Source organism: Notothenia rossii (assembly GCF_949606895.1).
Source record: "Notothenia rossii genome assembly, chromosome: 8".
NCBI classification, from domain to species: domain Eukaryota; kingdom Metazoa; phylum Chordata; class Actinopteri; order Perciformes; family Nototheniidae; genus Notothenia; species Notothenia rossii.
This window is the reverse complement of record NC_136906.1, coordinates 4,348,021-4,372,435: the sequence shown is the minus strand read 5'-3', so window position 1 is coordinate 4,372,435 and position 24,415 is coordinate 4,348,021. Positions and strand designations below refer to the sequence as shown.

General features: G+C 40.2%; 2 protein-coding genes across 2 annotated transcripts in view; both read left to right on the top strand.

Annotated features, from left to right (window-relative positions):
- The window catches only part of kri1 (KRI1 homolog), a 28,343-nt gene extending 14,689 nt beyond the window's left edge, over positions 1-13,654 (top strand). Inside the window, exons 15-25 of the mRNA XM_079642217.1 lie at positions 167-244; positions 900-1,012; positions 2,660-2,888; positions 4,015-4,185; positions 6,465-6,540; positions 8,202-8,314; positions 8,417-8,579; positions 10,453-10,583; positions 11,851-11,915; positions 11,999-12,094; positions 12,802-13,654. Coding sequence (XP_079498343.1) covers positions 167-244; positions 900-1,012; positions 2,660-2,888; positions 4,015-4,185; positions 6,465-6,540; positions 8,202-8,314; positions 8,417-8,579; positions 10,453-10,583; positions 11,851-11,915; positions 11,999-12,094; positions 12,802-13,261 — 1,695 coding nt within the window. The 3' untranslated portion in view covers positions 13,262-13,654. The remainder of the gene's footprint in view (positions 1-166; positions 245-899; positions 1,013-2,659; positions 2,889-4,014; positions 4,186-6,464; positions 6,541-8,201; positions 8,315-8,416; positions 8,580-10,452; positions 10,584-11,850; positions 11,916-11,998; positions 12,095-12,801) is intronic.
- A 1,190-nt stretch (positions 13,655-14,844) lies between these two features.
- Positions 14,845-21,401, top strand: spc24 (SPC24 component of NDC80 kinetochore complex). Its single transcript, XM_079642509.1, has 6 exons — positions 14,845-14,944; positions 15,892-16,077; positions 17,141-17,285; positions 19,770-19,874; positions 20,879-20,955; positions 21,188-21,401. The coding sequence occupies exons 2-6, from the start codon at positions 15,909-15,911 to the stop codon at positions 21,289-21,291; spliced, it is 600 nt and encodes a 199-aa protein (XP_079498635.1). The 5' UTR covers positions 14,845-14,944; positions 15,892-15,908; the 3' UTR covers positions 21,292-21,401.
- Positions 21,402-24,415: the final 3,014 nt, after the last annotated feature.

Here is a 24,415-nt window from a genome sequence, read left to right as displayed (position 1 = left end):
AGCCTGAAAAATGGTATTCGGGACAGCCCTAGTGTGAACGCAAACCGAACCTTCTGAAAAATGAAAGAATGTAACAAACTGTCGTCTGGTGAGAAGCGGAGTATTAGGTGTGAATGCGACCTAAGAGCCCCACAGATCAGGATCACCTCTCTGCTTCTGTGTTTAGGAGAAAGAGGAGAAAGACTTTGTGGAGTGGCTGAAAGACAAGACTGACCTCGAGGGACCGGAGGAGGTGAAGGACCTGGTGAGTGTGACACATCAGACTAACTGTAAGATACACATGTTTGTTACATTCCACGCTAGGGCCGCTCGATTATGGCAAAAATCATAATCTCGATTATTTGGGTCAATAATTGTAATTGCGATTATTCATTGACTTTGAAAACATCCATTTATTGGAGAAATTTTTTTGAACAGTATGTTTTTAACAATTGATTACCCTGAACTTTAAGTATAACTCAACTGAAAAAAAAAAAAAAAAACAAAAAAAAAAAAATCGTTTTATTTCAATTACGTTGTTTTCGTAATCGTTGCAAGCCGTAATCACGATTTTAAAATACGATTAATTGAGCAGCCCTATTCCACAGGCCATAACACACATTCACTTTTTATTTTGTTAAAATTTTTAGTTTTGGATCACATTTCAACTTCAGTGTACGATGTAGTTAAATAGTTTTACAGAGTCGTCCATCTTTTTATTTTTCTTAACAACTGTTTGCATCGTGCTAATTATGTATCTATATATCATATTCCATTCAGTTGCATATAGACCTGCACATCTCAACACATTCTCTTGCACTGTTCTATTCCTATATTCACATATCTACTCTGTAGCTGCTAAGCCTTGACTGTTGAATCTTTGAGGATTGCTCAGTAATGAGAGTTTTGTGTTGGGACAGAAATACTTAAGGGACTACTGGAATGACCCGGAGTTGGACGATAAGGAATGTTTCCTGAGAGACTACGTCCTCAACAAGGGCTACAAGGAGGAAGATGAGGGCGATGATGAGCGGTATGTGATCAGATGCTGACTCATTGCTCAGTTTAAAGGTCGTCTATTCTACTGTTTCTCATCAATATAGTACAGGTCTCAGATATATCCAGAGCCTGTCTCTGATTGGCTGAAACACCAAACGGATCATTGCAGCATTACCCATAATCCCCTCTGTTTCAGCCCTGTTTCCAAAGTGCTGATTCTCTGTCCGTTACTTTAGATGAAAATAAGGAGCCCCTCCCCACGCCCCTCCGAGAGACATTTGGTTAAAAAGAACTCAATGGTGCTCTAGGAGGAGATTCAGGTGATAAGGGGGGGGGGGGGGTTACCTTGGTTGCTGATTGGCTAATGGTTACTCAAGACAAAACATCGTTATGACATCATAAAGTGGCCAAAATCTGATCAGCTCATTTTCAGACAGGTTTTTATAGAAATGGATCAAAAAGAGAGAGAATCTTTGTTCCTGAAACTTTCAGAGTCTCTTTCCACAGAGGGGACACATGTAGATGTAGAAGAGACATGGAGAAGAGGGGACACATGTTGATGTAGAAGAGACATGGAGAAGAGGGGACACATGTTGATGTAGAAGAGGCATGAAGAAGAGGGGACACATGTTGATGTAGAAGAGACATGGAGAAGAGGGGACACATGTTGATGAAGAAGAGACATGAAGAAGAGGGGACACATGTTGATGTAGAAGAGACATGGAGAAGAGGGGACACATGTTGATGTAGAAGAGACATGAAGAAGAGGGGACACATGTTGATGTAGAAGAGACATGAAGAAGAGGGGACACATGTTGATGTAGAAGAGACATGAAGAAGAGGGGACACATGTTGATGTAGAAGAGACATGAAGAAGAGGGGACACATGTTGATGAAGAAGAGACATGGAGAACAGGGGACACATGTTGATGTAGAAGAGACATGAAGAAGAGGGGACCCATGTTGATGTAGAAGAGACATGAAGAAGAGGGGACACATGTTGATGTAGAAGAGACATGAAGAAGAGGGGACACGTGTTGATGTAGGAGAGACATGAAGAAGAGGGGACACATGTTGATGTAGAAGAGACATGAAGAAGAGGGGACACATGTTGATGTAGAAGAGACATGAAGAAGAGGGGACACATGTTGATATAGAAGAGACATGGAGAAGAGGGGACACATGTTGATGTAGAAGAGACATGAAGAAGAGGGGACACATGTTGATGTAGAAGACACATGAAGAAGAGGGGACACATGTTGATGTAGAAGAGACATGAAGAAGAGGGGACACATGTTGATGTAGAAGAGACATGAAGAAGAGGGGACACATGTTGATGTAGAAGAGACATGGAGAAGAGGGGACACATGTTGATGTAGAAGAGACATGAAGAAAAGGGGACACATGTTGATGTAGGAGAGACATGAAGAAGAGGGGACACATGTTGATGTAGAAGAGACATGAAGAAGAGGGGACACATGTTGATGTAGAAGAGACATGAAGAAGAGGGGACACATGTTGATGTAGAAGAGACATGAAGAAGAGGGGACACATGTTGATGTAGAAGAGACATGAAGAAGAGGGGACACATGTTGATGTAGAAGAGACATGAATAGGGGACCTTTTAAGGACTCATTCCTGCACCACTCTATTAATATACGATCTCTTCTGATGCGTTCAGGATCCCGACCTACGAGGAGGTGTTGCAGGATGACGTGGAGGACTCTGAGGAGGAAGGCGAGTCTTTCCTGGAGCGTCAGGAGGACTTTGAGAGGAAATACAACTTCCGCTACGAAGAGCCGGACGCAGCGCGGGTCAAAACGTACCCGCGAAGCATCGCCACCTCCGTGAGGACCAAGGACGACAGCAGGAAACTCAAAAGGGACGAAGTGAAGGAGAGGAAGCAAAAGGTTAAAATCCCTTGATCTCTCCAGTATGACTCTTATTACATATATACAGAGGTGGGAAGTAGTGGAGTACAAATACTTTGTTACTGTACTTAAGTACATGTTTCTCTGGTATCAGTACTTTACTCCACTACTTATTTTTCTGATGACTTTTTACTTTCTACTTCTTACATGTTGAACACAAATACCTGTACTTTCTACTTCTCACATGTTGAACACAAATACCTGTACTTTCTACTTCTCTCATGTTGAACACAAATACCTGTACTTTCTACTTCTTACATATTGAACACAAATACTTGTACTTTCTACTTCTCACATGTTGAACACAAATACCTGTACTTTCTACTTCTTACATGTTGAACACAAATACCTGTACTTTCTACTTCTCACATGTTGAACACAAATACCTGTACTTTCTACTTCTTACATGTTGAACACAAATACCTGTACTTCCTACTTCTTACATGTTGAACACAAATACCTGTACTTTCTACTTCTTACATATTGAACACAAATACTTGTACTTTCTACTTCTCACATGTTGAACACAAATACCTGTACTTTCTACTTCTTACATGTTGAACCCAAATACCTGTACTTTCTATTTCTCACATGTTGAACACAAATACCTGTACTTCCTACTTCTTACATGTTGAACACAAATACCTGTACTGTCTACTTCTTACATTTTCCAAACAGGCTGGTTCCTTTAGTCTGAATGTGTGTTTGGTGGCGTGATCATTATTATTTAGAGTCATTGCGTGCCTATTGATTTGAACACGATCCGTGTATCCATCATTTCCTGGTCTTCTCTAAAGAAGAGGGACCAATGGAAACGTTGTCATGTTGCCGTTGTTCAGCATGGAAACATTCATTAGCTAACAATGACATTATTGTTCTATTAATATAAAGGGAGGTCAGGTACTCTTTAAAACAGCTGCTAGTTATGGGTACTTTTTACTGAAGTACATTTCAAAGCCTCTTTACTTTTACTTGAGTACAGGATGAGAACTACACTGTAGCTGTGTGCAAATGACAATGAAAGCCTTGAACCTTGAATCTAATACCCCCCCCCCCTCTCTCTCTCTCTGCTCTTCCTTTGCCCCCTCGGTGCACCCCTCCTCAGGAGAAGGAGCAGAAGCAGGAGCAGCTGAAGCAGCTGAAGAACCTGAAGCGCAGTGAGATCATGGAGAAGCTGAAGAAGCTGCAGGAGCTGACGGGCAACGAGCAGCTGGCCTTCAGTCACAGCGACCTGAAGGGGGACTTTGATCCGGGGCAGCACGACCAGCTCATGCAGGTGGGTCTACACGAGAGGTTTCAGTGTGCAAAGAATACAAAGTAAGGCAAGTTTATCCAATCCAACTTTATTTATTTAGCACGTTTAAAAACAACAGTTGACCAAAGTGCTGTACATCAATACATGAATACATTTAGACAAAACCGATGGGACAAAAAGAAACTAATGTAAAAGCATGAGACAATAAAACCATCCTTATAGCCACAGACTGAAAACCCTCATACACGATGTAAAAACATTTGGAAACAAAATACAAAAACCCTAATTTAGAAAACACCTTTCAACACAAGGCATTCAAAGTACTTTACAAAAATGAAAGACATTAAGAAAATAGCTTTTTAAAAGCAAACGTTGCATTTAGTTGACGCTTTTACCCAAAGCGACTAGGGATGTCCCGATCACCTTTTTTTGCTCCCGATCCGATTCCGATCATTTGATTTTAACAATTTGCCGATACCGGTTTTTCCCGATCCGATCTTTATGCAATGCATTAAGAGAAAAAAAAGAAAAAAAGCATTCCAGTTGTCCCTTAAGGTTATTTTTTTATTTAAATTGGATATTCTATCCAACATGGATACAGCTTCTTTCTTTCACAGCAGCATTGGATCAGTTCAGTTGTGCAGCATTGGATCAAAACTAAATCAAGCTTGTCAGTACTCGTTAGCTTACTGCTACAATTAGACACTGCGCCCACTCTGTTGCCAGATTTGAGAGAAATAAGCAGGTCTATGAAAACAAGCCCCGAAGAAGCGACACATACATGATGTTCTGTAATTTGAAACCAAAACTAAGGCATCAGGGTGACTTTAAGACTTGAACATGGGCATTTTTGTTTTGTAATATTGAATACAAAATTTTAAAAAAAGTATTTAAAAAAAAAAATAAATAAATCCCGATCCCCGATCTTTTGAAAATCACGTGATCGGCTCCGATCCCCGATCACGTGATCGGATCGGGACATCTCTAAAAGCGACTTACAATAAGTGCATTCGACCAGGAAGATACAAACTTAAAGAAAACCGAATCATATAAGTACATCAGGTTTCATAGAGCCAAACATTTCAAGTGCTACTCAACTGGCTATAGATAAGTCAGTCCTTTATTAGTATATAAGTGCTTTGTTAGTAATTCTATCGCTCGAAGTGGAGTCGAAAGAGATGAGTTTTCAGTCTGCGCCGGAAGATGTGTAAGCTTTCTGCCGTCCTGATTTCAATCAAATAAACATTAAAAGAAAAAATACATGAATACATGTTACACTGAATATTATGAGGAGAGTTTCAAATATTGTGATTGGTCTGCCCGGACGTAAGCTGCAAGTGATGGCACACACTACTTGCCGTAAACAAACCTTATCTCTAAATCCTAGAGGACTATTTTTGTTGATGATAGGAAATGGAAGCTGGTTTCCTGAATGTAATCAGAGTTTAGTATCACTACACCAGCTCTGTCCTGATCTCATGTCAAAATCAAACATTTCCCAAATTGGGATTAATCAAGCACATCTTATTTTTATTTTACGTAGATTTTCACGGTTAACCAACCCCATTCCAATGTTACCTGAACACGTTTTAGGTTTGCCAAAAATAGAGTTTTTGTCCTAAAAAGCCTTGATAAAGCAAGGGAAACATGCTTACAAAACACGTAGCGAAATATAAATCCAACTGCTTCTCTTGCTTGTCCTACTTTAAGGACAATAAGCTTTACGGTTTAGCAGGTCAAGTCTAAATGTTTAAAAGAAATGTCAGCCACGTGTCATACGTAGCTCCACACTTGAATACAATAACCATGCTCCTTCTTTACTTTTGTTTTGTTAAATTGTGCAAAGACATCTATTGCACATCTGTCCATCCTGGGAGAGGGAAGCATCCTCTGACCAATCAGGGTTCATTCGACACTTTGGGGAGAGCCACAATCTGTCGTTGTGAATATATGGGATGAGAATGGAGAGCTTGATTGGCATATCAACAGTAACAGAGGAGGCGGGGTTTAGCAATTATTCAAATGGGCTTTTTAAGAGAAAGACATTTGGACCTGTCTCAGTAGAGAAGGCTTCCTCCTGCTGGGTCTCTGGATCTCGTTAGTGTAACACCTGAGCTCTCTGACTCACTCACACAGGTGTGTTGAGTTAATCTAATCAGACCTGTGCTACATGAAGTCAGTGAGCAGCTGTGTGTCAGTGCAGAGCTTTAAATCAGCCAACGTGTCTGCTGCATGCTACTCAACTTATCAGTTTTAAGACATTTCAACTCAAATATATTCTATTTTCTTTCCATTTTTAGAAGTTCTTCGGGGATGAGTACTACGGAGGAGCAGAGGACGAGAAGCCTCAGTTTGAAGCCGATGAGGAACTTGAGGGTAAGTCTTTCTTTTGTTGAGACGCCTGCTTCATTTCAATGCGTTAGTGCTTCTATTCACTCAAAATGTAAAGTTGATCCTGTTATGTTTGCAAGGAATCAGAAGGGATTGCTTGGATTTGAATGTAGCAGCAAGAAACACATCTCAGTAATTCTACATGTTTAATTTCCTATTGATTCTTTGCAATAATCAACTCTGTGTTTTACCTATCCAGGGTAGTCCGCGGGTCTTAAAAAGTACAAGCAAGTTGATAAATCAATTTATTGAAAATTAAGGCTATTAAACGGCATTTTCCAAGATATTACATTTTGTAGCTTGTTTTCAATAAGTATATAAATTGTCCAAAGAGGTTGTATTCTACAGTCTGCCTGAATGTAATCATTGCGTAGGTGTGTCGTTTATTTATGGCATCCCGTTGGGTTTGACCTCATCTGAACTTGTGTTGCCACGATACCAACATTTTGGTTTCGATACCAAGTCAAGAATTCCGATTCTTTTTCGATACTTTTCTTAAAAAAGGGAAAAGGTCTTAAATGTAATTATTGTGCTCTATTTCAAACCAGAGCCAGAACACAAACTTTGAAACAATGAGAACAATAAATAAAAAAATGACTAGAATTCGTATTAAATCAAATTAATACATTTCTTACAGGCAGGCCTCGTGGTGTACGTAGGCTTGCCCTCACTGTCAACTTCCGAAACTGAGGAATCGTAAAGTTTTTAACGGCAGGGTATCGCAGTGCCTTTCAAGTATCGGTACACCGTGCAACACTAATCTGAACAGGACATCGCACGCTCACTGCTCGATAGCATGCAGGTCCGTTTACGTCGGTTGTTAAGCAACATCGTTATGGGGAAATGCAAGTCTGCGTCCAAATGGTTGGAAGATAAGGAGGAAGGACAATCAATACTGTATATAGTCAATGTGAGGTAAAGTGTGTCGCCAAGGTAACCGGTTAGAACTCCCAAGTTGAGATGAGGTCTTAAAATGTATGGAAAGGGTCCAAAGGTCCAAAAATACTTAAAGTTCCAGAAATACTTAAAGTTCCAAAAATACTTAAAGTTCCAGAAATACTTAAAGTTCCAAATATACTTAAAGTTCCAAAAATACTTAAAGATCCAAAAATGCTTAAAGTTCCAAAAATACCGTAAAGTTCCAAAAATACTTAAAAATCCAAAAATACTTAAAGTTCCAAATATACTTAAAGTTCCAAAAATACCGTAAAGTTCCAAAAATACTTAAAGATCCAAAAATGCTTAAAGTTCCAAAAATACTTAAAGATCCAAATAAACTTAAAGTTCCAAAAATGCTTAAAGTTCCAAAAATACTTAAAGATCCAAATAAACTTAAAGTTCCAAAAATACTTAAAGTTGCAAATAAACTTAAAGTTCCAAATATGCTTAAAGTTCCAAAAATACTTAAAGATCCAGAAATACTTAAAGTTCCAGAAATACCGCAAATGGTTGGAAGATAAGGAGGAAGGACAATCAATACTGTATATAGTGAATGTGAGGTAAAGTGTGTCGCCAAGGTAACCGGTTAGAACTACAAGTGGAGATGAGGTCTTAACATGTATGGAAAGGGTCTGATAAAAGGTTTTACATTTGACTTCAAGATTATGCAGTTTGGAGATGTAACCCATAGCTTGTTGATTGTGCAGAACACTGGAACTGGGACACGTGGACTGGGGAGGAAAGAGAAAAGGATGGTGGTGGTGAAGAGGAAGGAGAGTATAACGCCTCTGGGCCGCACTGCGACGATGACAACTTCATTGTGAGTAAACTGAACTTTCAATATAACCCTCCTTCATCCTGGGATATTACAAAGTGTGTGTGATCTGAGAGAAACTCTTCCATCCTTCCCGTGTTAAACCAGATGGATGCAGACTACGACCCCAGCCAGCAGACGGCCTCCAAGAAGAAGAAGAAGAAGGAGAGGAAGACGATGAAGAAAGAGGACTTGCCACAATCGGGCAAAAAGAGGAGAAAGTCTCACTTTGCAGAAGTCATCACGCAGAACAAGCCGGTGTTTGACCCTCGTGAGTTTCTCTCAACCTCCTGACACTTAATGCTCACCTATTTTAAAAATCCACTTCATGTCTCTCCTACATCAACATGTGTCCCCTCTTCTTCATGTCTCTTCTACATCAACATGTGTCCCCTCTTCTTCATGTCTCTTCTACATCAACATGTGTCCCCTCTTCTTCATGTCTCTTCTACATCAACATGTGTCCCCTCTTCTTCATGTCTCTTCTACATCAACATGTGTCCCTTCTTCTTCATGTCTCTTCTACATCAACATGTGTCCCTTCTTCTCCATGTCTCTTCTTCATCAACATCTGTCCCCTCTTCTCCATGTCTCTTCTACATCAACATGTGTCCCCTCTTCTTCATGTCTCTTCTACATCAACATGTGTCCCTTCTTCTCCATGTCTCTTCTTCATCAACATCTGTCCCCTCTTCTTCATGTCTCTTCTACATCAACATGTGTCCCCTCTTCTTCATGTCTCCTCTACATCAACATGTGTCCCCTCTTCTTCATGTCTCTTCTACATCAACATGTGTCCCCTCTTCTTCATGTCTCTTCTACATCAACATGTGTCCCCTCTTCTTCATGTCTCCTCTACATCAACATGTGTCCCCTCTTCTTCATGTCTCCTCTACATCAACATGTGTCCCCTCTTCTTCATGTCTCCTCTACATCAACATGTGTCCCCTCTTCTTCATGTCTCTTCTTCATCAACATCTGTCCCCTCTTCTTCATGTCTCTTCTACATCAACATGTGTCCCCTCTTCTTCATGTCTCTTCTACATCAACACGTGTCCCCTCTTCTTCATGTCTCTTCTACATCAACATGTGTCCCCTCTTCTTCATGTCTCTTCTACATCAACATGTGTCCCCTCTTCTTCATGTCTCTTCTACATCAACATGTGTCCCCTCTTCTTCATGTCTCCTCTACATCAACATGTGTCCCCTCTTCTTCATGTCTCTTCTACATCAACATGTGTCCCTTCTTCTCCATGTCTCTTCTTCATCAACATCTGTCCCCTCTTCTTCATGTCTCTTCTACATCAACATGTGTCCCCTCTTCTTCATGTCTCCTCTACATCAACATGTGTCCCCTCTTCTTCATGTCTCTTCTACATCAACATGTGTCCCCTCTTCTTCATGTCTCTTCTACATCAACATGTGTCCCCTCTTCTTCATGTCTCCTCTACATCAACATGTGTCCCCTCTTCTTCATGTCTCCTCTACATCAACATGTGTCCCCTCTTCTTCATGTCTCCTCTACATCAACATGTGTCCCCTCTTCTTCATGTCTCTTCTTCATCAACATCTGTCCCCTCTTCTTCATGTCTCTTCTACATCAACATGTGTCCCCTCTTCTTCATGTCTCTTCTACATCAACACGTGTCCCCTCTGTGGAAAGAGACTCTGAAAGTTTCAGGAACAAAGATTCTCTCTCTTTTTGATCCATTTCTATAAAAACATGTCTGAAAATGAGCTGATCAGATTTTGGCCACTTGATGATGTCATAACGATGTTTTGTCTTGTGTAACCATTAGCCAATCAGCAACAAAGGTAACCCCCCCCCCCCCCACCTTATCACCTGAATCTCCTCCTAGAGCTCCATTGAGTTCTTTGTAACCAAATGTCTCCCAGAGGGGCGTGGGGAGGGGCTCCTTATTTTCATCTAAAGTAACAGACAGAGAATCAGCACTTTGGAAACAGGGCTGAAACAGAGGGGATTATGGGTAATGCTGCAATGATCTGTTTGGTGTTTCAGCCAATCAGAGACAGGCTCTGGATATATCTGAGACCTGTGATATATTGATAAACAGTATAATAGACGACCTTTAAAACAAACCGTCCTCCTGTAGTTCTCTGACTGACAGCTGCTTGTGTTTCAGAGTCTAAGAGCTTCGAGCAGTACCTGGATGAATACTATAAGCTGGACTACGAGGACATCATCGACGACCTCCCCTGCAGGTTCCGCTACAGACAGGTGCTGCCCAACGACTTCGGCCTGAGCACGGAGGAGGTGAGACCATCAGCACTACAAAAAAATCATTTTCAATGGGGCATTTTTTGCCCGTTTGGAACAAATGTGTCGGTTTTTGTGTAGCTTAGCCATTTGAGGCTAATTTAAGGAACTGATGCGACAATTCAAAATACAATTATAAAATAATATCCTCTGGCAAGTTTGAGCTGTATTCATTCAACACAGCCAAACTGGCTTGAAAATAAAAACCTGAATGACTGAAATGGACCTCGGAACTCCTTAAGAGTTATTAATCTTCTTCCTACTTGGAACCCTGGAGAAGAAATTACATATTTTGGTCTTTGCTTTTTATCAACCAATTGAAGTTAAACATCATTCCCCCCTTTTCCACTGAAATACATTTTGTTCATCTTGTGAAACAACGCCATGCAGTTTCCAAACATGTTTAGCAACACAGCGCCATAAATACAGGATTACATGATGTGAGGTTTCTCTTGTAGCTATCATGAAGATGTATCATAAGTCGATATTTATATATATATATATATATATAAATATGTATATCTGTGGTTGATTTTCTAACAGTTTAAATTCACTCCTACTAAATGTTCTCAGGGTGTCGCCTTGACCATTGTCAGGCAATCATCATATGGATGTTAAGTTGGTAATTAGCATATATGCAAGTTTCGCCCGTCAGGCCAACATTTCAATAGCCTGTAATGTAAATTCTAGCTGAGACCTTCCCCTTTCCTTTGTCTTGTCCTGTTTAAAGAGCTTGTTTGTCTGCTGTAATGGGGTCAGATCCTTGTGCTACATCAGTGGTGCAGGTTATCTGTCCGTCCAGCTGGAAATAGACTTTGGTTTAAACTTGTATTTGTTCATTTCTTACCAGAAGGTGATTAAAGTGTGGAGTTTCCACCTCAGTAGCCATTGAAGCAATTCTGGCTAATCGATAGCAAGGATTGAATCCAATAAGCTCAATACTTTAGTTTTACTACTATGGAAACTACAAATGGTTTGCGATGGAGCAACTGATTAAAACCGTGGAACAGCTTTCGTTGAAAAGAGGTGAATGAAAACAATTGATAGAATACATTCTCCCTGTCTGCTGCTGAAGGCGCTGCTATGATGAGTTAGAAGTGACTGATCTGGTATTGTGTTCCTCCGGGAGCAGCTCTGACCAGGGAATGATCTGCACTTAATCTTCTCGCTGAGCAGACCAAACAGCTGCACATCTCAAAACTCTACAGGAGTCCAGACAAGGATTTTAAAAAATGTGTCTCAAAGTCTCCGTTTCCTCCCTCAGATTCTACATGCTGACGATACGGAGCTGAACCAGTGGGCGTCTCTGAAGAAGACGTGCATGTTCAGGTACGACCGCTGTTCATTTTCAATTCACACATGTTCTGTTGTCTCAGAGGATGCCCTTTACTCATTCTCTCTTTGTTTGTTAGGTCTGACAAGGAGGAGTCGAGTGATTTGCATAACTATAAGATCAAGGCCAAGAATGTGAAGAGGAAGAAAGAAATCCTGAGCTCCGTCTATTCTGAGTAAGTGTATTTTATATTACAACTGTGACGTAGATTTGATGGCCGACTGGAAGTTAGCATCTCCCTGGTCCCTTCAGCATGGAGAGGACATTTTGGAGAAAATAATCTCTGTGTCAAACAAACGTTTATCATACCTACATGTTTAGTTCAGCATGATAATCTCTCTACATGTTAACACCACTTTATGATTTCTGAAGTTAAAAGATAATGTTGGGCTATAAAGGAACTACAGCACGGTCACATGACTTCACGTCACCACCGCTAAGCTAAAGGTGGCTAATGTTGGGCTATAAAGGAACTACAGCACGGTCACATGACTTCACGTCACCACCGCTAAGCTAAAAGCGGCTAATGTTGGGCTATAAAGGAACTACAGCACGGTCACATGACTTCACGTCACCACCGCTAAGCTAAAGGCAGCTAATGTTGGGCGTGATGACATTAAGTCGTCTCATTTAGACACTTGTTAGCAACCGCTGTTTTGAAATTCACCAGTGGGGTATTTACTTACATATTTTGTCGTATAACCAAATTATAAAATCTCTTCAGCTTGTGTTAATCAAAGACCTTATTTCAGGCTAACAAACAAATGTATGCATTCAAAGAAACGTTGCCTTCCAGGTGAGGCAACAGGAAGTGATAAAAAGCTGACTAATGTCCAGGTTTTTGGAGCTATCTAACAATATGTCTCTTCCTTTGATCTACAGGGACGCTAAAGAGCTGGAGGACGCTAAAAACAAGGTCGGGAAGAAGGGAACGGCTCCTCTGAAGAACCAAAATGGAGAGTCCACCTCCATCATGGACTCCACCGGGGAGACTCTTGTAACTCTCAAAGAAGCAGGAGACAACAACGAAGAAGAGGAGGAGGTTCTGATCCCCAAGAAAAAGATGAAGCAGGACGAGGAGAGTCAGGTCGCCGCTGCAGAGAAACCTGTGGAGGTGAGGAACAGGACTGAGAGGACAAAATGGCCGAAGGCGAAGCTGAAATCCTCCGCAGGACGGCGCCCCTCATCGGGAGGATTAGCCGGGGTGAGGATCGGAGGACGAGAGTTCAGCCAACAGAGACTGAAGGCGTACGGCCTGAACCCCAAGAGACTGTTCTTCAGACAGCTCGGCCGGCAGAGGCGCAAAGACCAGGAGAAGATGGACAAGCAGAAAAACAAGTAGTGAGACGCCATCTTAGAAATATCCCAACAGGACAGTCTTGTGCTCTCAGCGTTGAAGACATTTCACGTCCTCAAAATGTACGAATCTTTAAATAATGACTACATATTTCGAATTTTTACTGGACCGTTTGTTTAGGCTTGCAGTTAAGATTACAATGTATGGATAAAGTGATTGCTGAACCCCAAGAAACTGTTCTTCAGACCAGGAGAAGATGGGCAAGGAGCGAGACGCCATCTTGGAAATATCCCAGCAGTACAGTCTTGTGCTCTTAGCGTTGAAGACATTTCACACCCTCAAAATGTACGGCAATTAAAAAATTTAAATGACTACATCTTTTGTGTTTTTACATAACCGTTTCTTAAGGCTTGCAGTTAAATAAACAATTTAAAGTGATTCCTCTCGCTGCGTTGTGTTTAGATACCTGCAGATAACGTTTGCAGTGACATTTTGTTTCTGGAAATGACATAGATTTTCGTGCTCTAAGAGTTAAAAGTGTTGTGAAAATTGGTTCAGGTTTGTAGTTTCACACCCTCAAATTTAACTTGGTTTGAAAAGATATAAGACTTTGAATAGTGGCTCCATATGTTGAGATTTGTTTATACTTACGTTAACTGTAATAAACATGCAGATACAAATTGATGTCTGACAATTCTTGAGATTTCAATTTTCTTTCACGTATCTTTTTGCTGTTGTGTCTTCTTATAGCTGATTTAAAGCAGATGTGTGAGCCATCATCTGTATTCCTACATGGTTTGAACCAGGTGGACAGAAGCTATTCACTTTTATACCTCTATGATGTGTAAACAAGATGAATGTTGATAAATCCTTCAGGTATAAAACTCCTCTTGAGGTTGTGTGCTAAAATAAACTGACTGAATAATCATGGCACCTTTTTAAAAGCAGTGATGTTAACTAAGTAGACTTACATAAGTACATTTTGGAGGTACTTGTACTTCAGTATTTCCATTTTGTGCTACTTTGTACTTCTACTCCACTCAGAGGTCAGAGGTACATGGTGTACTTTTACTCCACTACATGTATTTAATCCCTTTAGTTACTTTACAGATCTGGATGAATGATGTGAAATCAGACTTTAGTTCCACCTGGAGTAAATCCACCAGCTACCCTGCAGTATACAAAGTCATTCAAACTAGCTGCACCTTTACCAGCTTTGAGAACACTTTCATGATCAATCATTATAAAACATATCATATATATTATTCTGAAATGAACCAATCTGCACAATGACTACTTTTACTGTCGCTACTTTCACTATATTTTGATAATACTTTTACTGGAGTAACATTTTGAATGCAGGACTTTTACTGTAACAGAGTATTCCTACACTCTGGTATTTCTACTTTTACTCAAGTACAAGATCTGAGTACTTCTACTTTTACTCAAGTACAACATCTGAGTACCTCTACTTTTACTCAAGTACAATATCTGAGTACTTCTACTTTTACTCAAGTACAATATCTGAGTACTTCTACTTTTACTGATGTACAAGATCTGAATACTTCTCCCACCTGTTTTCAGTGAGTGTTTAATAACTCCTGTTGTACCGCAGAGGGCGCTGTGCACGTGCACGTTAAAAGCTGCTGTATTTCCGCCCAATAACCAACGAAGAAGAATCAGCAGAAGAGGCGCGCTCACTTTCAGTTTGAATCTCAGGAACAAACTGTAAGTTTTCTGCTTTATTTTAACAATAAATACCTCATATTTTCCTTAAACATTGGTATAACAAGTTAGTTAAACAGTCGATTATACTATTGTAGCATTATGTTGTGTGTCTGTGTCATTAAATCATAGTTTAGCTATCCGTTGGAACATCCGTTGTAAACAATAATACAAAACACAGCGAGAGTTTGAGATTTTTTAGACACTTTATTTACCTTTTTGATGTTGCTTTCCATTACATTAGCATGTCAGGTAAAGGGTCAGTGTTTGGAAAGTAATGTACATTAAATAAAATGAGTTTAAGTCCAGTTTGGTGGTAAATGTTTGGTATTTCAGGGTTTTCTCTTCGTGTCACAACAGAAATATTTCATGTATTGTTCTAACGTTACTTAATTTGTCTTAAGGCCGCGACAATGAACCGTATTTATTTGTACATGCTGTTACATATTTTTGTTAGTCCTGCAACTTACTTGATTCATTTTCTCTTTTACTTTTGTGTTGCATTGCAGGACTCTTAAGAAGACTATATATTTTCATTGTCAACGACCACGCTGTAGCTATTGTGCCTACGACAATATAACTGAATCTATAGAAGTCAACATACTTTTCCTACTACAATGTAGTGTTAAATTTACAGGACATGTTATTTATTCATTGAAATGTATATATAGATATATTTCTGGTTCATTATATACATCCTTGTCAGCACACTTTCCAACTACAACAAACACACAATACAACAGAACATTATACTGTTGTTATATTAGTTGATATGTGGTATTTCTACACCACGGTATTTCCTCTCCTTCTGAAATAACTTTGATTTGTATCTGAATAATTCTTCCATCGCTGGGGATTGCTTATCATGTTTGATTTGTTTTATTGTTGTTGTTGTTGATTATTAGCCAGCCTCGATGACTAATCACCATCTTTTCTGCTGTGTTTTCCAGGAAGCATTGTCCCCACCATGGCTCAGAGTCATAAGTTCCAGGACCTGGAGGAGACGGGGGACTTTCTGGTGTCGTTCATCAACAGCAGCAGCCAGCCCGAGAAACTGATCCAAGTGAAGGAGGCACACCAGGCTCTGTTCGACAAACAAGTGGAGACCAAGAGGCTGGTGACGCAGATTCTAAAAGGCAAGTCACCACCACGAGTTAGTTTCATGTGTGTTAGGGAAATATTTTCCAAGGCCCATAACTTTGACCCAGTGTATCAGTTCTGTCCTGACTGAGCACACGCACCTGTAACCCTGGCTGCTGTGCTCTGTGTTTTGTCTCCCTGTTCCTGCCTGATGGCGTCAGCTGATAGAGGTGTTATCATTCTATCTTGTTATGCACAATGTTGATTCTTCTCTCTGAACTAGCTAAATACATGGCTCTGGGGTAGAGTTCTTCAGAATACACTTAGCAACTCTACCGTGAAGTCAGAACCTCTGGCTCTTGGACTTGTTTTGTGAATTCTCCGGCCGAGGCTCCAAAAAAACCCATCAGTGTTTGACATCAAAGTTCCAGCTCTCCCCGTGTTTCCTTTGAGTCGGTGACTCCTCCTGCATTGCTACACAGAAGTTTCCCCCACAATGTGTACACAGCTACAGTGTAGATATATCAATGAAAACCTTAGGTCACAACAGAGCAACACTATCAAACAGATACAATAGTTAAAATAGTGCAAGTAATACCAATAAAATGGGACAGGAAAAGTGCAAGGAAGCTGTGGCTCAGTGGATAGTGTGATGGATAAGTTCACTTATGAGTCAGCAAAATCAATCAAATGTGGGTGAATGATTCTTGATTCTTGATTCTTGAAAATGCTGTACATCAGCTCTCCAGAGGGTTTCATGTATTGTGTTGGCAGCTCATTCCTTAAAACAGAAGCTTCAGATTGCTGATCATAAGAGGAAATATGAAGGGTATATTTCAAGATTGATATGTAAATAAGTTATTTGGCTTTTTTCTTATCAACTTACATTTGTTAGAAAATGTCTTCAACTTTAAAAACGGTGCTTACTGAAACATGAATAGTGTGTGGTACAATATAAGACGAGCACTAGTTTAATTTGTGGGCCATATTTCACTATACATGTGAGCTTTTAAGAGGTGACATTAAGCAGGAATGTGCAAAATCTATACGGAGCAATACTCCACCAGTCCCTCTGATCTTCATCCTAAATGTTATCTTTGTTGCCGCCCCCCCTTCCAGATGTGTCTCAGGTGGAGGAGGCTGCAGGTCAGAGGCTGATGGACATGGAGGAGGAGAAGAACCGGAAGGAGGAGGAGCTTCAGATTCTGGAGGATCAGCTGAGGAAGGGCAGCGCCAAGAGCCAGATGACCGACTCTGAGCTGCAGTATCCTTTCATAAACAACATGAAAAGTATCACTCGTCACCGGCTTGATCTCCAATCTCAGGATCCATTTATGATCCTCCCAAGAATGGAAGTAGTCATCACATACAGAGCATTTTCTCAAAATTCAGACTTTTTCTCAAAATCTCAAAATCCAGACTTTTTTTCAAAATCTCAAAATCCAGACTTTTTTTCAAAATCTGGACTTTTTCTCAACATTCAGACTTTTTTTCTCATAATATCAAAATGCTGACTTCCTCGTCCAGTTCTGACTTTCTCTAAAAAGTATTACTGTTCTGCAAAATCCTGAATTTTTCTCAAAATCCTGATTTTCTCAAAAAATTATGACTTTTTCTCAAAATTATGTATTTTTCTGAATACTTTAAATGTTTAATAATCACTGGTCTCCGGCTTGAGCTTGAATCTCAGGATCCATGTATCTGTGATCCTCTCCAGAATGGAAGGAGTCATCACATACAGAGCATCAACTAGTTCCTGAACAGTGTCCTTCACATGCTGATATCCAAGAGAGGGAGTTACCCAGTCACAAGATGGAGGAATAGAAAGCAGTATTCAATGTTTACTTCAGATTAGCTCCACGTCAGAAATGATCATGCTTGTCATATGTCTCTCTCCATAGAGGCTGAATCATCATGTTAATCACATAGCTATCATATGCCTCAAACAGTCTTGATGCTCTTCTAGGTAATCACACATCCTGTCATGTACACTAGGGCTGCACGATATTGGAAAAAACGGTTTTTTCCCCGCAAACCCTCCTTTCTTGAACTTTAATGCTATACAATTGGTATTTTTTTAACTATATTTAACCGGATGAAGGATTTTAGTCACGGACGTCTGGATCTTAAGTTATCAGAGCAATAGGGGTGTAACGGTATACGTACCCGTACCGAAATTATTTGGTATGAGCCCTTCGGTACACATGTGTACCGAACGAATATAACGTCAAATGTAAAAAATTGAGAACGTGAACAACTTTTTGGAAGCAATCTCAGGTGCTGCGTCGCAGCGTTCATAATTTGCTCACATTGGGTTCAACGCGTCATAGAGCGAGTAAGTCATTTCATTGGACGAGAGGCATACTATGAGAGCTGGTCACAGGGATGCGTTCAGATTTAGTCAGTAATTTGAGGAACTGTCGAAATGGCGAACGCAGATAAAGTTGAGCTCGAAAATCCTCCAGCATCATTGAAGTCTCCGGTTGGGGAACATTTTGGTTTCGCAGTTACATACAAGGATGACGGACAAAGACAGGTGGACCGAACCAAAGCTGCTTGTCGGCATTGTTCAACTAAAATTGGTTACGCGGCTGGCAATACATCAAACTTTCACACTCATTTGAAAAGGCATCCCCCGAACGTGGATATCACCGGTACCAAAAGAAAAAAGACTGAAGTGCAAACCCAACTCCCACTAGCATTTAAGCCTCCACCACTCGCAAAAAGTTCAGAACGAGCCAAATATCCTTATGTTGCCATGTTAGCAAAGCGCTACCTGGCTGTATCTGCTACCTCTGTCCCTAGAGAGGGTGTTCTCCACAGCAGGAGACATTGTTAGTGCCAGCAGATCTGCCCTTTCGGCAAGCAATGTGGACAAGTTCATCTTTCTTTAAAAAAAACATGAAAATACAATGACAAGCAAGTCATAATGTCAAGCTGGCTACTTAGGTACTAGTACAGTGCAGTTCAAATACAGATTATTTCAGTTCATCGAAATGCTGCACCTTAATGTTTATTTTATTATATTTTGTATTTATTTGAGTGAATACATTATTCACAGTTTAATAATAATACAAAAAAAAAAATATATATAAATGTTATGTTTTGTGATCATTTTTTCTGCTGTACCGAAAACGTACCGAACCGAACCGTGACCTAAAAACCGAGGTACGTTCCGAACCGAAATGTCTGTGAACCGTTACACCCCTACAGAGCAACAAGCTGAGCTAGCTCGGTTAGCAGCGCCGAACTGCCCTGGAGAAACACATGAAACTACTTCATTCAGTGTTTTTACCTTTAATCACGGGGTCCGTTTGCTTTGGAGATTTGATTGTGATTGGTGGTTTGCTGTCACTCACTCAAGTACCCCTGACATGAGAGCCGCGCGAGTTTTCCTTTTGTAGCAAGCAGCAAAATAATTGTAACATGACGTGTTTGAGTTAATTTGCCTACTTAATATCGCAAGTCCTAAAAAAATAAATACAAAATAAATAAATAAAGGATTTTGTTTTGTTTTAAATCGTTGCGATTATCGACACCATATATCGTGCAGCCCTAATGTACACAGCTACAGTTGGGATACCTTTGTTATCATGTTACTCATATTGGAAGAGGACATTCACTATTTTCCCAACACAACATCTTGTTCCTTGTTGTTCTTGTTGTTCTTTTTGAATACTGTGAGCCAGAACAGTTTTCAGTGTCCTTTGTAATCCTGTCTTTGTTAGAGTCCTTAACTTTCCTCCAGATTTCTGCAGAGCGAGTTGGGGAGTCTGAGAAACGATGAACACGAGCTGGAGGCTCTCCGCAGTGAAGTGGACGAAGACACTACCGAGATCATCCCTTCAGCTGTGTGAGTCCCACGGATTCAGCTGTAAAGTGTATTGTGTATATTTGATTGAATTTGCAATAGCGACTTGTGCAATATTTCTCAAAGATCACATATATATTTTAATGCCAATTTGAGCTACAATGAAACTATTTCATATCCATGTTTTTATTTCTAATTATAATTTATGTTTATCTAACGATTATTTGCATTATAGCAGAATGATTGGGAATAGCCACACACTTTAAAAACATTAATCCAAACTTGTTCAACCCTCATGTTGGTGACCCGTTTCAAGTTAAAATGATATAATAACTATGCTCTAGTTTTTTCTATCAGAACGAGGCTTCATGATATCTTCCACATCAGCTTTATAAACACTACCAAACAGATTTTGACAATTTTTGCCAAGTCTGAAGTTCTCATAAAAAAAGTGTATAATTTGGTGTTGGGGTCTGGGGAGACCCTGCAGCATGTTGTGGGTCACTCGGGGTCACATTTGGCCCAATCAAGATTCATCTTTGACTTTAGACAGGACTTAGTTATGATGTAGTTTAAACAATATTGGATGATAGTCATTACTTTGGACTGAGATAAATCATGGGTCGACATTGACCCGCGACCATGACCGGTTACAGCTTTCGAACACAAAACACGGGTTTAGCTAGAAATTCTGGAGTAAAAGCAAAAAAAAATGATGTACCGGTAGTTACTGTTAAGATATACATATTTGGGTTCGGATTGTAAGATATTTTTAAATGTAAATGTGGAGATCTTTGTAAAAACAAAGCAGGTTGTATGTACAGTACGGGTTACTTTAAAGCCGTACTGTACATACATACAAACAAAGATGTACTAGTGGAACATCTGCAGTCTGTGGTGCTCTTATTCATTTGTCGGTGGAACATAACAAGACGTTTGAAGACTTTCTCTTTGCCTTTTTTTAGACGTAGTTTCTGATATTTTATACACAAAAGGAATTCCACGATAAGTTCCATAAAGTATTTTCATTTCATGTCCCTCTACAGATTTGTGTCCCAGTTGTACTACCTGATAACGAAGATCAAGTGGGAGTACGAAACGCCCCCCAACGTCTTAAAAGGAGGTACGGTCAGCTTCCTCTTGTCCTAATGAACCCCTGATAAAGTGACGCCCCCCCATCAGGATGTATATTTATACACAGTTCATAGTACATTTAGAAAAGCCTTGAAACCTTGATCTGTGTAGGCCATTTTGAATATTGCCTTCTTTAAGAGATATGGTGATTGGGGGGAACTTGAGTGACATTTCTTAGGCTTTATTTTGTGTGACCGTTCTTGTTTTTTGTCCTCTTGCAGTTCACTACGGACCCGACCTGGCGACTCCGATCAACATGGACAAGTGTTCGTTACCTCCGTGCGACGTGAGCGACCAGCTGTGGAGCTTCGTCAGCACCGAGTGATAGCTGAGAGGAACTGTGTGCTCTTTATCTGTGTTGTTTGTCTGTTGTTCTCATGTTCTTTACTACGTTTACACTGTTTCATGAAAATTAAATATCTCACCCCTTTCAAATCAGTAGCTATTCTTCAAATGTATTTAAAGTGCCCATGTCGTGCTTTTCCGGTTATTACCCGGTTATATATGTGAACGGTGTGCAGTCACAAACCCTCAAAGTGCACCCTGTAGGGAGTAAAACTCTAACACAGAAAAGACCTGTCTCTAGCTGCATCTCACTTCGGTTAAATTGATTCCTCACTTGCGTCGTTTCCCTGCGTTTAGTCCCTCCCACCAGGGAAGCATGGAGAGACGCAAAGAAACCACGAGAAGCAGGGAAATTAGTTTTAAGAGCAATGTGACGTTGTTTCCTCCGGAGCGTCACGTGAAGCGACGTCCGTTTGTGATGACGCCGCACAGCTGGTCGTCTGACGGCAGCCAGGTCAGTGCATGCGCTGCATCGTCCAATCAGTGAGCGATACACAGTAAGGGGGCGGGGCGAGTGTCTGAGGATTTCACAAGGATGGTCTGGTAGTTCCTCGATTATCGCTCCTCCGTTATCGCTCCTCGGTCCTCTGTCACAAATAAGGCCACTGGGACGCTACTCAAGATGGCGCAGACAAATCAACTTCCGGTGATACCGAGCCCGAGGAGCGAGGAAATTAAAAATAAGGGGAGGCAGACTAAGCTGCCCCAGAACGCCTTGTTGGAGATTTTTATTTTTCAACTTTTTTTCCTTCCTGGTCACAGTGACGTAACGATGACCAAATGGACCAGTCCGTGGAGCTCCTCACACACACACACACACTCACTCAGCTTTCTCTTTTCTCAGGCTGTGAGTGTGTGTGTGTTTGCTCAGGCTTAGTTCCGCGCTGTCTCGCAGACCCCAAGCAGCAACCAGGAAACGACACCAGTAATCCAGCTGACACTGTCACGTCACGGCACCCAGACCCCACGCAGCATTGTCATCAGTTTGTCATTACTGGTGTTGTTTTCTGGTTGCTAAGAAACGCCATTGTAACACATACTCACTGATGTTCCGCTGTAACCGTGGTGGACTCATCAGAACATAGTGGGCGAGCTGACCAATCAGAGCACAGTGGGCTCATAGGGAGAGGGGGGGGGGGGCAGGAGCTCCAACAAGGCGTGTAGGACAGAGAGTGAATACACATACTATACAGAGATGCTGTATGAGAAACCAATGTGAGTTTGTGTAAATCTATTCTAGTAGACCTCAACAATGATCAGTAGAAATGGCCATGACATGGATATATCATGTTTTATAGTGTTAGACGGGGATGAGTTGAACAGTTGAACACTAGAGGGCGCTAGAGGACTATTGGTATGGTATTCATGTGCTTTTATTTCTCCAAAGAGAAGCTGCTTTATGTTTTAGGTTTTTTAGATATACTTTGTACCAATTGCAGAACAAGAGAGAGAAATGCTGATGAAAGCTTAAGAAAAGGTTGAATAATAGGCTTTTGTATTGTTTCCAGCAAAGGAAATCTACAAATGCACCTCCTTACAAAAGAACATTTATTAATAAAACATAAAATAAGGAATCACAATGATGCATTTAACCAGGATGTCCGCGAGGTCTTAAAAAGTATTAAAAGTTGATAAATCAATTTAGCGAAAATTAAGGCTATTAAAAAGTATTATTTTCCAAGGTATTCCATTTTGTAGCTTGTTTTCAATAAGTATATAAATGGTCCAAAGAGGTTGTATTCTACAGTCTGCCTGAATGTAATCATTGCGTAGGTGTGTAGTGTGATTCTGTGTAGTTTATTTATGGCATCCCGTTGGATTTGACGTCATCTGAACAGGACATCGCACGCTCACTGCTTGATAGCGCGCGAAGGTCCGTTTACGCCGGTTGTTAAACAACATCGTTATGGGGAAATTAAAGTCTGCGTCCAAATGGTTGGAAGATAAGGAGGAAGGACAATCAATACTGTATATAGTCAATGTGAGGTAAAGTGTGTCGCCATGGTAACCGGTTAGAACTCAAAGTGGCGATGAGGTCTTAAAATGTATGGAAAGGGTCTTAAAAAAGGTCTTAAAAGGTTTTACATTTGACTTCAGGATTCCTGCATATACCCTGTTACAAGAATTACAAGTTATCCCAGTGAAATATAATTTAAATATTAAAGAACATACAGAAATAAATCGAAAAGCAAGTATGACTGAATGTAAATGTGCACGAGAAAGTGTTAATACGTTTTATGGTGAGTTTTGAAGCTCGTATGTACGAGCTTCAAAACTCACCTTAAAACGTATTAACATTAACATACATTAACATATTCTCGTATACAAGAAGATATATCATTTGGTCATAGGGTTCATGCTAACTACAGTTCATCATCTCGTGGTCCAAAAACATTTGAACACCTGTTATTCAATTCAAGCTTTGACATATTCTATGAACTGCTTCCTTTTCCCAAAAGGACTCGATGCCACTGTATCTTACTAACATGGAATTAGAGAGTTTATATAATATAGAGAAATATTTACGAGCCAAAACCCTAAAACGAATCTAACCCTAACAACAACTCGTAATAATGCACTTTTATTTATATAGGCGCCTTTCAAGCTGTCGTGGTCACCGTACGAGATACAAAACAACAGCAGAACAACAAGACTATATAATCAATTACAACAGACAATGTGTCATGTGATCAGGGCGGATCTGCCAGTGATAAGAGACGTGATTTACGATGCGATTTGAAAATGTAGAGAGTCAATATTCTGGTTAAAGGAGGGGAGCAGGATATACAAAAAACGAAATGCTCCCAACGTAACAACCACGTAAAGCAGCTTGTTCATCAACCTTTATAACACATATTGTATAAGAAATACTTTATTCAGCCCACATTGGGATATCTCTACTGTTGCAGCAGCAGCATGTAAAACAAAGTACTTCACATAATTAGAAATACAAATAGTAGAAAATACACAATTATACAATATAAACATCTAAAAATAGCAGATAAGAGGGAAAATATACAAGTTGACTGTATATTTTCACACATAAACAAAGAAAGACACAGACACATAGACACACACGTACACAAAGACACACACACATAGAA